Here is a 15,094-nt window from a genome sequence, read left to right as displayed (position 1 = left end):
CAGATCCATTCGTGCGCACGGCCGAACTATTCCCCATAGACAGAAGACCAGGGGGAGTGTCAGGGGGCGTGACTGGGCGGGGATCTGTGTAACACAAGATCCCCGTTCAACATCGCCTCAACCAGGCAGGGATCAGTCCGGGTCTGGCAGTCTGCGCATTGTGTTGCGCTCCCATATATAAGGCTGCAGATGGTAACTGCAGCTAAACGAGAGGTGTGAAAATCACACCAGAGTGCCACATGTCCGCCCGAGGGGGGAGAATAAACTCCTCAGGTCCGTCCAGCTGCAGGACGGGAAAGAACCGATAGGGGAAAAGCAAAAGCAGGGTCATGATCCAAGACTATGAGAATACAAAATTCACTGCTGTAAATGGGCCGGGGAGTGTCGCAGTGCCGCGGGCCCACGCCACCAAGCGGGGCGGCCACAAGGGTCACCCTCACCTAGCGGCTCAGGTCAGCAGCAAGCGACAGTCACCAGACCACATCAGCTGAACCATATCAATAAATGAAAATCCAAATAAGAAAAGATGTCCTCAGAATAGCACCTGTATCAGCTAGGTTCCACATTTAAAGGGGAACCCAAGGTTTTTTGCTTTGGATTTGATTTAAAAATTGTTATGTAGTAATATAGTAACAAACAATCAGTGTATCCGGGCGGGTATTAGCGTTTGGCGGCAGAGAATTCTAATAATGAAAAGATAATCAGAGGGGGAGGAGGGGGGGGGGGGGGAAGGGGGGAAAGAAAAAGAGAAAAAGAAGAGAAAGGCAGAAGAAAAAGTGGGAAGACAAAGAGGGGGAGAAAGGAAAAGAAAGATGAAGGGGAGAAGAAAAAGAGGGGAGAGATAGGTAACATTTCCCTCACAAAGACCCTCTTCAATCCAGTGCCCTCAACCCAATACATAATTTTAGGTTATTGCATACAATTTTAAGGGAAGACAGTATACAATGTGCTTATGTACCGTATAGCATCCTTAAAGAAAACATTTGTAAGAATGGGCTTCATTTAAGCCAGGGGGGGTAAGAGCATTCAACCGCTCTATCCATAATGCCTCACGTCTCAAAATGGCCTGATCCCAGTTACCCCCTCTGGGGTCCTGTGGGATAACTTCAAGGACAAGAAATTTTACTAAGTCAAATTGGAATTTGTGGTGTATACCCACATGGCGGCCTACCGTGGTCATTTTCCCATTGGTTGAATAGTAGAGGTGGTCACCCAGGCGCTGGCGTAATTCCCTGATGGTCTTCCCTACATAGAATGCTTTGCAGGTGCAGACCATCAGGTAAACCAGCCCCCGGGTGCCACAATCGGCATGGTGTAGAGGCCGAAAAGTCTCTCCATTCGGTAGTAATGTAACCCCTCCTTCTTGGATCCATGGACATTTGGAACATTGGCCACATTTATAGGTACCTTTAGGTCCCTCCGGAAACCCAGAGGGCGTTTGATAGTGGCTTTTTGTTAATTTATCACGGAGAGAGGTGGCTTTTTTAAAAACTAATTCCGGGGTAGGCTTGACGTAATTTCCTAGTATGTGATGTTCAGTCAATAAGTGCCAATGTTGAGACAAAACATGCCGAAGTTGTTGGTGGTGAGCAGAGTATTTTGTTATTATTTTGGTGGTAGAGGGCTGTTGTATACGGGGAGGGCCATAGAGCAATGACTGACGACTACGGGAAGAGGCTTTATTAAAAGCCTTTCTAAGATTAGTGAGGCTGTAGCCTCTAGCTAGCAGGCGGTCTCGCAACAAATTGGCCTGTCTGTGAAAATCCTCGTCCTCAGAGCAGTTCCGCCTCAACCTCAGGTACTGGGCAAAGGGGATACTGCGAACCAGAGGGCGGGGATGTGCACTGGAGGCATATAGAATCGTGTTTCCGGCAGTGGGTTTGCGGTAAAGGTCAGTAGTAAGAGAACCCGAAGGATGTTTCAGGATATTTAAATCTAGGAATGAGATATTGTTATTGTTCGCCGTATAAGTAAACTGTAGATTGTATTGGTTTTTATTGAGGACGTTGATGAAACTGTCAAGATCCAATCTAGTGCCGGACCACACAATGAATAAGTCATCAATGTAACGGTACCAGCACAAGACTGAATCCAAAAAAGGTTGCAAATTATCCTCCCCAAAGACAAATCTTTCCCACGCCCCAAGGTAAAGATTAGCATAAGAGGGGGCGCAGGAAGTGCCCATGGCCACCCCCTGTTTTTGTAAGAATAGCTGATCATTGAATAGAAAATAGTTTCTCGTGAGGATAAATTTAAGCAGTTTCAAAATAAAACAATTGAGTGGCCAGGAGGCCGAGACCTGTTCCTTTAGGAACGTTTCAACCATCCCGACACCCTGCTCGTGGGGGATACTCGAGTATAAAGCCTCGACATCAACTGCCACGAGCAGGGCATCAGGAGGGATCTGGATACCCTCAATGTGCCTCAACAAGTCCGTTGTATCTTTGATATAGGACGGTAACCCTATAACGTGAGGCATAAGGAAGGCATCCACAAAACGACTAGCGTTTTCCGTCAGGGAACCTAGGCCTGATACAATGGGTCTGCCTGGGGGAGTTTGTAGGTTCTTGTGGGTTTTTGGTAAGGTATAAAAAGTAGGGATGCGTGGAGTCGCAATATTGATATATTTTAAAGTTGTTTCATCAATGAGGCCCTCGTGATATGCGCCAGTTAACAGTTGGCGGAATTCCAAGGTGAAAGATTCAATCATTGAAAAATCGATGGGAGAGTACCACAATGTGTTATGTAGTACCAAATAGCACATTGTTTGGTACTGTAAATGTGTCATGAGAACTAGATTTCCACCCTTATCGGATTGTTTGATAATTAAGTCTGGGTGTTTTTGAAGTGTCTTAATTGCCGATTTTTGTCGAGGAGTAAGATTGGACGGCTGATCCGCCCATTTATATTTCTTGAGAGATTTGATCGACTCATGCAAAAAAGCCCAGATGGCAGGGCAAGTCGTCAAATCTGGAAATGCACGGGACTTGGCTTTAAGTATTTGTTTCTTTTGTTCAGACACGAGTGGACCTGATGACTCGAATCCCTGACCAGAAGGCAGGGAATTTTGTCCAAGAGTGTTCACAGTGTCCTCATCTGTAATGCAGGCTCCCTCATCATAGAGGAGCATCAGGTCACGTAAGGCCCTGAACTCTTCCATGGTGAAATTTTTAGTGCGCTCGGCTAGTTCTTTTTCTAGGTTTAATTTTTTACGTTCGGGATCATAGATGAATTTGTAAGTAAGATTGCGAGCGAACAAATATAAGTCTTTAATTGTTTCAAAAATATCTATAGATTCAGATGGACAAAAGCCAAGACCGAGTTGTAAAACATATTCCTCCTCTGGTGTTAGTGTGATTGATGTCAAATTAATAATATTTAATGACGATACCTGATCAGAGTGTGTTACATTAGTGTTAGAAGGGTACTTAGAATTTAAGTTTTCTGTACAAAGGCGTCTAGGCTGCCCTTTCTGGTGCCTTCTGGATGGGTTGAGGTTAAAAGGTTTGAGGGAAAAAGGGACTGGATTTGGGGTTGCAAAAGTTTGGGGATCACACTGTGTAGTGTGGAGGCCGCTGTGTCTGATTTATTCAGGGAGGATGAAGGGGCTGTTGTACGTATGGCCTGAGAGGTTTTGGCCGATTTTCCTAATTTTCTATCTTTTTTGGGGTCTTTATGAGGATGCCCGTTTCCAGTGAGTGATCTCTTACGTGGGAGGGTAGGGCCGTGAGACTGAGTGTGTTGAGGTAAAGACTGCGATGACAAAGAAGATAAGGAAGAATCTGATTCTGATAATTCCATTGGTAATCTGGTTATGGGTTGGCGAGCATATGCAGGGTTTCTCCTGTTATACGCTCGACCAGCCCATTTGTATGCATAACCATCAAGGAACGCTTGTTTATCCAATGAGAATTTACCTTGTTTTTTAAAAATAATTTCCTTATTTAATGTCTCTAAACGGTCCCTCAATTCCCTCCATTTATCCGAAAAATTGGTGGAGGTAGTGATATCCGGATATTGCTGTAATAATCTATCTATTTCTTCATCTAATATGGACATATCATTTATATGTTGGGCCATCAGTTGCTACTACTGTTATTGTTATCTTTTCTCTTATAAAAAACTGTACTGACACTGTATATGGCATTGCTGCATATTTATATATATATTTCTCATACTAGATTTGTAAAAGTGACGTTCCCTGAGGAAGCGGTGTTCTTAGTACCGCGAAACCGGTCGGATTTATGCGTCATCTCTGCATCTCCGTAAAATATCTAAATATTTAATTGTTTAGAATTTGAACCAATTGGGTCCTGTGATTGGATTTATAATGTGGTTCTGCTACAGCAATGTCTTTGTATTATCTCTTATGGATCAAATTATAATAAAATGTAATTGTGTTTTAATGTTTGTCTTACACTAATTTTTGATACCGCAATAGTCCCTATTCCCACTGAACCAATAGGAAATCTATCTCTTCAAGATCATTTCCTCTTGGTTGTCCTGGGCTATGCCCAGTTTTCTTCATATACATGTCGGGACGATGGTATCTCGTTGATTTACTTTTGAGGTTTTTTGATTAACTATCGATATTAAGGTGGATAATACACCTGGATTGTGGGATCCAAAAAATTCTTTACGGCCTCATTTACAATAATTATTTAAGGTTTAAACTGTTCAATGTTATGGAATTTTTTGTCTCTCAGACTATAACCTGAATCTCTAAATGTCAACTTATAGTCATTTTGTTTTTTTCTTTGTCTGTTTTTGCTTTTTTGTATATCCTTTGGGTATGGCGTTCTGGTGAGTACGAGTCAACCATTTCATTTCTCTTCCGGCATTATGGATGTCTTAGGAGCTAGCTGGGGTGACTTCATGTCCACTTTACAGGCCGAGTGCCTAACCAGTCATAAATTAGATGATGACATCAAAATCTTCTTGGAAAAAATATTTAAGTTGTTAAAAAGAAAATCTCACCTTCATTGGCATATACAATATTTCAAACTTTATGTGCAGGAAAGGATATGTCCCTTGGGCCTTCGGATACAAGTATTCCCTACCTTAAAAGATCCCAGTACTGATTTTAAAAAAATCTGGGAGGAGACCCTGACTTCATGTAGTATAGAACTAATGAAGCAACTGATGGCCCAACATATAAATGATATGTCCATATTAGATGAAGAAATAGATAGATTATTACAGCAATATCCGGATATCACTACCTCCACCAATTTTTCGGATAAATGGAGGGAATTGAGGGACCGTTTAGAGACATTAAATAAGGAAATTATTTTTAAAAAACAAGGTAAATTCTCATTGGATAAACAAGCGTTCCTTGATGGTTATGCATACAAATGGGCTGGTCGAGCGTATAACAGGAGAAACCCTGCATATGCTCGCCAACCCATAACCAGATTACCAATGGAATTATCAGAATCAGATTCTTCCTTATCTTCTTTGTCATCGCAGTCTTTACCTCAACACACTCAGTCTCACGGCCCTACCCTCCCACGTAAGAGATCACTCACTGGAAACGGGCATCCTCATAAAGACCCCAAAAAAGATAGAAAATTAGGAAAATCGGCCAAAACCTCTCAGGCCATACGTACAACAGCCCCTTCATCCTCCCTGAATAAATCAGACACAGCGGCCTCCACACTACACAGTGTGATCCCCAAACTTTTGCAACCCCAAATCCAGTCCCTTTTTCCCTCAAACCTTTTAACCTCAACCCATCCAGAAGGCACCAGAAAGGGCAGCCTAGACGCCTTTGTACAGAAAACTTAAATTCTAAGTACCCTTCTAACACTAATGTAACACACTCTGATCAGGTATCGTCATTAAATATTATTAATTTGACATCAATCACACTAACACCAGAGGAGGAATATGTTTTACAACTCGGTCTTGGCTTTTGTCCATCTGAATCTATAGATATTTTTGAAACAATTAAAGACTTATATTTGTTCGCTCGCAATCTTACTTACAAATTCATCTATGATCCCGAACGTAAAAAATTAAACCTAGAAAAAGAACTAGCCGAGCGCACTAAAAATTTCACCATGGAAGAGTTCAGGGCCTTACGTGACCTGATGCTCCTCTATGATGAGGGAGCCTGCATTACAGATGAGGACACTGTGAACACTCTTGGACAAAATTCCCTGCCTTCTGGTCAGGGATTCGAGTCATCAGGTCCACTCGTGTCTGAACAAAAGAAACAAATACTTAAAGCCAAGTCCCGTGCATTTCCAGATTTGACGACTTGCCCTGCCATCTGGGCTTTTTTGCATGAGTCGATCAAATCTCTCAAGAAATATAAATGGGCGGATCAGCCGTCCAATCTTACTCCTCGACAAAAATCGGCAATTAAGACACTTCAAAAACACCCAGACTTAATTATCAAACAATCCGATAAGGGTGGAAATCTAGTTCTCATGACACATTTACAGTACCAAACAATGTGCTATTTGGTACTACATAACACATTGTGGTACTCTCCCATCGATTTTTCAATGATTGAATCTTTCACCTTGGAATTCCGCCAACTGTTAACTGGCGCATATCACGAGGGCCTCATTGATGAAACAACTTTAAAATATATCAATATTGCGACTCCACGCATCCCTACTTTTTATACCTTACCAAAAACCCACAAGAACCTACAAACTCCCCCAGGCAGACCCATTGTATCAGGCCTAGGTTCCCTGACGGAAAACGCTAGTCGTTTTGTGGATGCCTTCCTTATGCCTCACGTTATAGGGTTACCGTCCTATATCAAAGATACAACGGACTTGTTGAGGCACATTGAGGGTATCCAGATCCCTCCTGATGCCCTGCTCGTGGCAGTTGATGTCGAGGCTTTATACTCGAGTATCCCCCACGAGCAGGGTGTCGGGATGGTTGAAACGTTCCTAAAGGAACAGGTCTCGGCCTCCTGGCCACTCAATTGTTTTATTTTGAAACTGCTTAAATTTATCCTCACGAGAAACTATTTTCTATTCAATGATCAGCTATTCTTACAAAAACAGGGGGTGGCCATGGGCACTTCCTGCGCCCCCTCTTATGCTAATCTTTACCTTGGGGCGTGGGAAAGATTTGTCTTTGGGGAGGATAATTTGCAACCTTTTTTGGATTCAGTCTTGTGCTGGTACCGTTACATTGATGACTTATTCATTGTGTGGTCCGGCACTAGATTGGATCTTGACAGTTTCATCAACGTCCTCAATAAAAACCAATACAATCTACAGTTTACTTATACGGCGAACAATAACAATATCTCATTCCTAGATTTAAATATCCTGAAACATCCTTCGGGTTCTCTTACTACTGACCTTTACCGCAAACCCACTGCCGGAAACACGATTCTATATGCCTCCAGTGCACATCCCCGCCCTCTGGTTCGCAGTATCCCCTTTGCCCAGTACCTGAGGTTGAGGCGGAACTGCTCTGAGGACGAGGATTTTCACAGACAGGCCAATTTGTTGCGAGACCGCCTGCTAGCTAGAGGCTACAGCCTCACTAATCTTAGAAAGGCTTTTAATAAAGCCTCTTCCCGTAGTCGTCAGTCATTGCTCTATGGCCCTCCCCGTATACAACAGCCCTCTACCACCAAAATAATAACAAAATACTCTGCTCACCACCAACAACTTCGGCATGTTTTGTCTCAACATTGGCACTTATTGACTGAACATCACATACTAGGAAATTACGTCAAGCCTACCCCGGAATTAGTTTTTAAAAAAGCCACCTCTCTCCGTGATAAATTAACAAAAAGCCACTATCAAACGCCCTCTGGGTTTCCGGAGGGACCTAAAGGTACCTATAAATGTGGCCAATGTTCCAAATGTCCATGGATCCAAGAAGGAGGGGTTACATTACTACCGAATGGAGAGACTTTTCGGCCTCTACACCATGCCGATTGTGGCACCCGGGGGCTGGTTTACCTGATGGTCTGCACCTGCAAAGCATTCTATGTAGGGAAGACCATCAGGGAATTACGCCAGCGCCTGGGTGACCACCTCTACTATTCAACCAATGGGAAAATGACCACGGTAGGCCGCCATGTGGGTATACACCACAAATTCCAATTTGACTTAGTAAAATTTCTTGTCCTTGAAGTTATCCCACAGGACCCCAGAGGGGGTAACTGGGATCAGGCCATTTTGAGACGTGAGGCATTATGGATAGAGCGGTTGAATGCTCTTACCCCCCCTGGCTTAAATGAAGCCCATTCTTACAAATGTTTTCTTTAAGGATGCTATACGGTACATAAGCACATTGTATACTGTCTTCCCTTAAAATTGTATGCAATAACCTAAAATTATGTATTGGGTTGAGGGCACTGGATTGAAGAGGGTCTTTGTGAGGGAAATGTTACCTATCTCTCCCCTCTTTTTCTTCTCCCCTTCATCTTTCTTTTCCTTTCTCCCCCTCTTTGTCTTCCCACTTTTTCTTCTGCCTTTCTCTTCTTTTTCTCTTTTTCTTTCCCCCCTTCCCCCCCCCCCCCCTCCTCCCCCTCTGATTATCTTTTCATTATTAGAATTCTCTGCCGCCAAACGCTAATACCCGCCCGGATACACTGATTGTTTGTTACTATATTACTACATAACAATTTTTAAATCAAATCCAAAGCAAAAAACCTTGGGTTCCCCTTTAAATGTGGAACCTAGCTGATACAGGTGCTATTCTGAGGACATCTTTTCTTATTTGGATTTTCATTTATTGATATGGTTCAGCTGATGTGGTCTGGTGACTGTCGCTTGCTGCTGACCTGAGCCGCTAGGTGAGGGTGACCCTTGTGGCCGCCCCGCTTGGTGGCGTGGGCCCGCGGCACTGCGACACTCCCCGGCCCATTTACAGCAGTGAATTTTGTATTCTCATAGTCTTGGATCATGACCCTGCTTTTGCTTTTCCCCTATCGGTTCTTTCCCGTCCTGCAGCTGGACGGACCTGAGGAGTTTATTCTCCCCCCCTCGGGCGGACATGTGGCACTCTGGTGTGATTTTCACACCTCTCGTTTAGCTGCAGTTACCATCTGCAGCCTTATATATGGGAGCGCAACACAATGCGCAGACTGCCAGACCCGGACTGATCCCTGCCTGGTTGAGGCGATGTTGAACGGGGATCTTGTGTTACACAGATCCCCGCCCAGTCACGCCCCCTGACACTCCCCCTGGTCTTCTGTCTATGGGGAATAGTTCGGCCGTGCGCACGAATGGATCTGCGCATGCGCCGTGACACGGGGACAGCATTAAAGAGCGCACCACTGCGCTCTGACTACTTCCGGGTCGGGGGCTTAAAGGGCGCGCTCGAGATTCAAATCGTCAGAGCGCTGCCTGTGTGGAGACGAGCAACACGTAGGACCTTCAAGCTCCAGGTACTGTCCTCTTATTTTGACCTCACATATGTTCCAGTTATGTGTACAAGTCTCTTCCTGGCCGTTTTTAATGATTTGTCATTGATTGATTACATTTATTTTCTATTCTGAATCAGAAAAAGACTTGTAATTGAAACTGTGGACATCTCTTACATACCATACCTGGTGACATCTTAGAAGTATTTGACTTAACTATCCACTCTATTGAGGGTATGTTTTTCTTTTGCCTTAATAATAGCGATCTTTTGAGGCGCACACTACTGTAGTGACCATGGCCCACTGGGTGCTTGTTGTTGGTATAAAAGATCTTATCTGTTTACTTCTATATTTATTCTTTCATACTATTTTATCAACCCATGGTCCTTGATACATATATATCTTTGTTCACTGGACATTATTTAAATAGACTATTACATCCCCCTTTCTTTCAGTCCTTATACGTGCTGTGTAGAGCCTCTCTACTTTGCCCCCCATGTCCGCCCGGAGGGGGGGCACCCTGTTTTGAGGGTGTCTCGCAATAGGTCGCTTGCTTGCTGTGGGTTGGGAGTTCCAGGGGTGAGTCATGATCCAACACTGCGTTTTTAATGTAAATTTGATGTATCGCTTATTAAATACTACTGTTATTGTTATCTTTTCTCTTATAAAAAACTGTACTGACACTGTATATGGCATTGCTGCATATTTATATATATATTTCTCATACTAGATTTGTAAAAGTGACGTTCCCTGAGGAAGCGGTGTTCTTAGTACCGCGAAACCGGTCGGATTTATGCGTCATCTCTGCATCTCCGTAAAATATCTAAATATTTAATTGTTTAGAATTTGAACCAATTGGGTCCTGTGATTGGATTTATAATGTGGTTCTGCTACAGCAATGTCTTTGTATTATCTCTTATGGATCAAATTATAATAAAATGTAATTGTGTTTTAATGTTTGTCTTACACTAATTTTTGATACCGCAATAGTCCCTATTCCCACTGAACCAATAGGAAATCTATCTCTTCAAGATCATTTCCTCTTGGTTGTCCTGGGCTATGCCCAGTTTTCTTCATATACATGTCGGGACGATGGTATCTCGTTGATTTACTTTTGAGGTTTTTTGATTAACCACTTATACATCACTTATACTTATAAATGTCTCTATTTCATCTAAGGAGTAGAAATGTTCCAAACAAAGCCAACACTAATGCGTTTCTGGAAAAATAGTGAAGAAACTGCGCTACAGTATACAAATATGCTCACGCATGTATATATCAGTAATAGTATAGGACAAATTAATAAATAGCAAAATATGTAAAAATTGAAACCTAAAAATAAATACAAATACGTGAATAAAAACATAAAGCCTACACCCTTGCAAACTATACACAATAAATTATATATCAAGGTCCATCAGTGAAGAAAAACAATCTTTCAACTGTGAAACGTGTTCAATCCACCACCGATGTGTGAAGATTCACTTCTTACCAGAACTATATGACCCCCCGTTACAGAGGGTCACAGAAGGCATATACCGATATATATCTCCTGGGCCCTCAAATGCTCCTACTGGTCTCCTTAATGCACGCTTCCCAAGCCTTAGATGATATACACAGCACTCCTCATATCATCCCATATGGACCAAAACTCAGCATTATAGTTGGCATAAAAAAGATAAATGCTCCAATAGTTTTAACCTCCAATTTATTTCACAAATAAAAGCAGCAATTGCACTTACAAAATTGAAGATGTTAGAAGCCCAAAGCCCGGTCCGCCGGCCGGCACACACTCAGACAACCCGCACTTCCTGGATCTCCAACCACATACACGAGGTGACGTCAGCGCATGTATTTATATTTAGGTTTCAAGTTTTAGGTATTTTGCTATTTATTAATTTGTTCTATACTATTAATTTTGTGGGGACTCTTAATTATTATCTAATGTCAATACTATCACTAGTATATACATGGTATATTACTTATGTTTTATTATTTATTATTAGCACATTGGGTTTTATACATCAGAAGCGCGCTGCTCCTTTTGAGTCAGACAGCGTGTTTCTAACTAATGATAATATCATAGACACATTTGGGACATTGGTGTGTCATTGGTGTAGCGCAACTAATGCGTTTCAGCCTATCAAGGCCTTGTTCATAGTCTATACACTATGAGTAAGCCTTGATAGGCTGAAACGCATTAGCGTTGACTCTGTTTGGAACATGTGTACTCCTTGGATGAAATAACAAGAAATTGTATTCACCTTAACCTGGTTGCCGACTTTATCTACATGGAAGAACTCTTGTGTTGCGGAGTGGAGACCGCAAGTCAGGCACGATGAGTGGAAACAAAGAGTTCCTGCATGATTTTGTTAAAGTGTTGTTGACTTGCTTGAGAATATGGATATATATTTTAGTGTCACTTTACACAAAGAAAATATTTACTTAATTAGTTAAGTTATCACCTTCTGTACCAATCAAAACAAAAGAAAAACTTTAAAGAGGAGGGCCGGTTTAAAAAAAAAAAATTAAAAGTCAGTAGCTGCAAACACTGTAGCTGCTGACTTAATAAGCACACTTACCTGTCCAGGGCGCCCGCGATGTCGGCCGCCCGAGGCTGACCCGTCCCTCGGTCTCGGGTCCCGGCGCCGCCATTTTCGCTAAGGGAAACAGGCAGTGGAGCCTTGAGGCTTCACTTCCCATTTCCTACTGCGCATGCGCCAGTCGCACAGCGCTTTGTAAATGGGGCGTGCTGTGTTCTGGGACACACAGTTCCCAGAACACAGCGCGACCCATTACCCAGAAGACAACACGACGAGGAGAGAAGAAAGAAGATCTCCGCAGAGGAGGAAGAGGCAGATTAGTATGATGTGCCTAGCAACAGGCATTTCTGGTAAGTTAAAAAAAAATAAAAATCATTTTTTTTTTTTTTTTTATGATTTTTTTCTAATTTTGAATGTATTTCTTTTTTTCAGGGTGGCCCTCCACTTTAAGTAAGATGACATTATCTTATTAAAATTGCAGGCTATCCTTAAACCCACCACAAAATTTGGCCCCAGTCCAACATCAGAAGTATTTTTCAAAGTTCAGAAAGTTACTGCAGCACAATACATGTGTAGCACCACCCCCAAAGGAGCCGCTTGAGTGTGTTTGGTTCTGTACTCTGCCTCTCAACCCTAAGAACAGCCCCCACCACTCTGGTACACCTAGAGAGCAATGTTAGACACAGGAGGTAGTGAACCAGAAGTATATTTCTACTGAACACTTTCTTTTGGTACAAAAAAAACAGTGACAACATAATAAAGTGACTGTTAGGTATAACCCAAATAGAATAGCTGTGTCTTGACTAAAAGATTTGAGCAAGAGATAACCACAAAATAATGACAGATTGCAGTATGATGAGAATACTTTAACGGATTAACCAATAACCCTACTTAAATTGGGCTCTATAAGTCCAGGCAGGAGGAGGGCAGAGGAATGACCCTTTCTTATGTCAGACTGCTCCCTTCAGTACTCAACACCACAGTCCGAAAGAACTTTTCAGACACAGTATTTAGTTGAATGCAGCTGACTTAATCTGTAGGTCTTAAACCCACTCGCTTAGTAACCAGAGCCCTGCATGAAAGAATGGGCCCTGTTTGGCACCGATGGATTTTATCACTTGCGATAGGGTTATGTGTTAGCTTTCAGAAGAAATTAAGAACTTGCATCTTTAGGTAGCTCTTTTGGTGGTGCACTGGAGATATACTGATAAGCAGAGAGATGTGCAGTATGCTGACAGTAGGTTAGCAAGGTATATATTGTAAATGCTCAGCAGGGTGTAACTGTAACACAGTATTCTACAAGTTTAACTGACAGAAAGACAACATTGTCTGCATGCAGTGTCTTTTGTAAAAAGGGGTGCGGGCAGGTGCCGGCTCACCAATCCTGCGTCAGAAGGCCCAAATGAGAGATGTCTTGGGACAGGCTTTCAGGTTGCCTGACTGGCCAGCCAACAACTGGAATGCCTCATGCCTCCAGGAATGAGCCTGGAGATGCACCCGGGGTCCCTGTCTGGTGGGATATCCGTGATCGGCTGTGGAACTGTGGCAGACACACTGACCCTGGATCACAGCACCTACCGCCAGCATTCTGTCTTCTCCTTGCCTCATAGTCTCTCCTTCAGCTCCGCCGGCAGCCTCGTAGTGACTTTTCCTCCTCTCCTCCAGAAGATTACAATGGGGCCACCTGTGTTGGGGACAACATGCCCCAGAATACTTTGCTGCAACTGCTCTGTGATTGGCTCTCTTCTCCCTGCCAATGAGGAGGCAGGGGAGGGAGCAGAATGGCCAGCTGAGACCCTGTGAACGTCGCTCGCATACCAAGAGTTCAGGGAGGAGAAGAAGGGGGGAGAATTCACCCGCAGTTGCTGACAGGCTCTGTGTCACTGAAGCCTGTGTTAGTTTCAGTGTGGTCAGCGGGCAGGCTGAGAAGCACCCGCTACATGTAGTTTGATGAAAACCACTGTTCTGTGTACTTTACCACTGTGAGTTTCCAAGAGGTAATACAATTTCACCTGTGATGGTGGATGCCATATATCAAGAATGGATACATGTAGCAGCCACATATTGAATACCATACAAGTCTGTTTGCCCCTTCAAAGTGGTGACAACCAATCAGGCGTAAGCTGGGGACCAAAGTTCTGAAATTTTCCAACAGAGGTGCAGGTGATCATTCATTCACCAAGAAGTTGGCAGAGCTGACCTGCCAGGCCAAGGGATGATGAAAAATGCAATGCAATTTATGAAGTTATATAAGTGTTTTATAGGGATTGATTTTATGCTGTATTTTTTTGAATACTCTATGAATCACCTAGAAATGTAATAGCTATCAGAGTAGGGCTAGAGAATAAGCACAAAATTTTGACCACTAAAACTCAACAACATAAATTAGTTTTACCTCTTCGGATGCCAACTCATAGCCATCTGGGTTCATTGAAGGAAAGAGGTGGATCCTTGTAGTGTTGATCAATTCCTGGATCCTGGGATTGCCAAGTAGATATTCTGAGCACAAATACTGGGCAAGATAGATCAGTAACTCCCTGCCAACCACTTCGTTTCCGTGCATGTTGCCAATGTAACGGAATTCCGGCTTTACTGTAGAAACAATTGAAAATATGACAATTTAGTCTAATTTTATGGTCAAATAAACTCATAATAATGTCTGTTCAGCTCAGTAACACAGCATCCAAAAGTAATAAAAAATAAAATTTTCCTCCTGAAGCCTTGTTCACACCATTGCATATGCAGTAGCCTGTGCATAATGCACATACAATGGCATGTGTTTTTGAGTTGCCATGCTAGGATGCAAATTTTTTTTAACTTATGTTTTTACCTATGCTGCAGTTGTTTTTTGAACCCCTTTTTTCTGGCTCATTTGCTATTACACTGCAATGCACTTTGATGTGTTACAGGTCATCCTAAGTAAAAATGTACTGTAGCTGTGTAGTTGCCACTAGTAACAAACATCCACCATATCACCCTCTGCCAGATTCACATACAGTAAATGACTTTTCATTGTCTCTGCAAATGATATACTGTGTTTTTTTTTTTTATTAGGGGGTACAACTTAGTTAAGTAAAGGGAGGAAATATGGGATGCCCATAGAATAGTTCATGTTGCCATCATATTTGTAGATTCTTATAGATTAACACATAGTTTGAGCTTGAAGGAATGATGTACATGTTTAACAGCTACAGTCTTT

The 15,094-nt window shown here is 42.6% G+C and overlaps 1 protein-coding gene across 1 annotated transcript in view; it reads right to left on the bottom strand.

The window, feature by feature from the left end:
* The window catches only part of CPZ (carboxypeptidase Z), a 170,238-nt gene that overhangs the window by 94,583 nt on the left and 60,561 nt on the right, over positions 1-15,094 (bottom strand). Inside the window, exon 5 of the mRNA XM_077477857.1 lies at positions 14,291-14,487. Coding sequence (XP_077333983.1) covers positions 14,291-14,487 — 197 coding nt within the window. The remainder of the gene's footprint in view (positions 1-14,290; positions 14,488-15,094) is intronic.

The sequence above is a fragment of the Lithobates pipiens genome, unplaced genomic scaffold (genome assembly GCF_037356315.1).
Source record: "Lithobates pipiens isolate NorthernLeopardFrog02 unplaced genomic scaffold, aLitPip1_a1.2 Scaffold_13, whole genome shotgun sequence".
Classification (NCBI taxonomy): Eukaryota; Metazoa; Chordata; class Amphibia; order Anura; family Ranidae; genus Lithobates; species Lithobates pipiens.
Note: the sequence above shows the minus strand (reverse complement) of the source record. Positions and strands in the feature narration are given on the sequence as shown.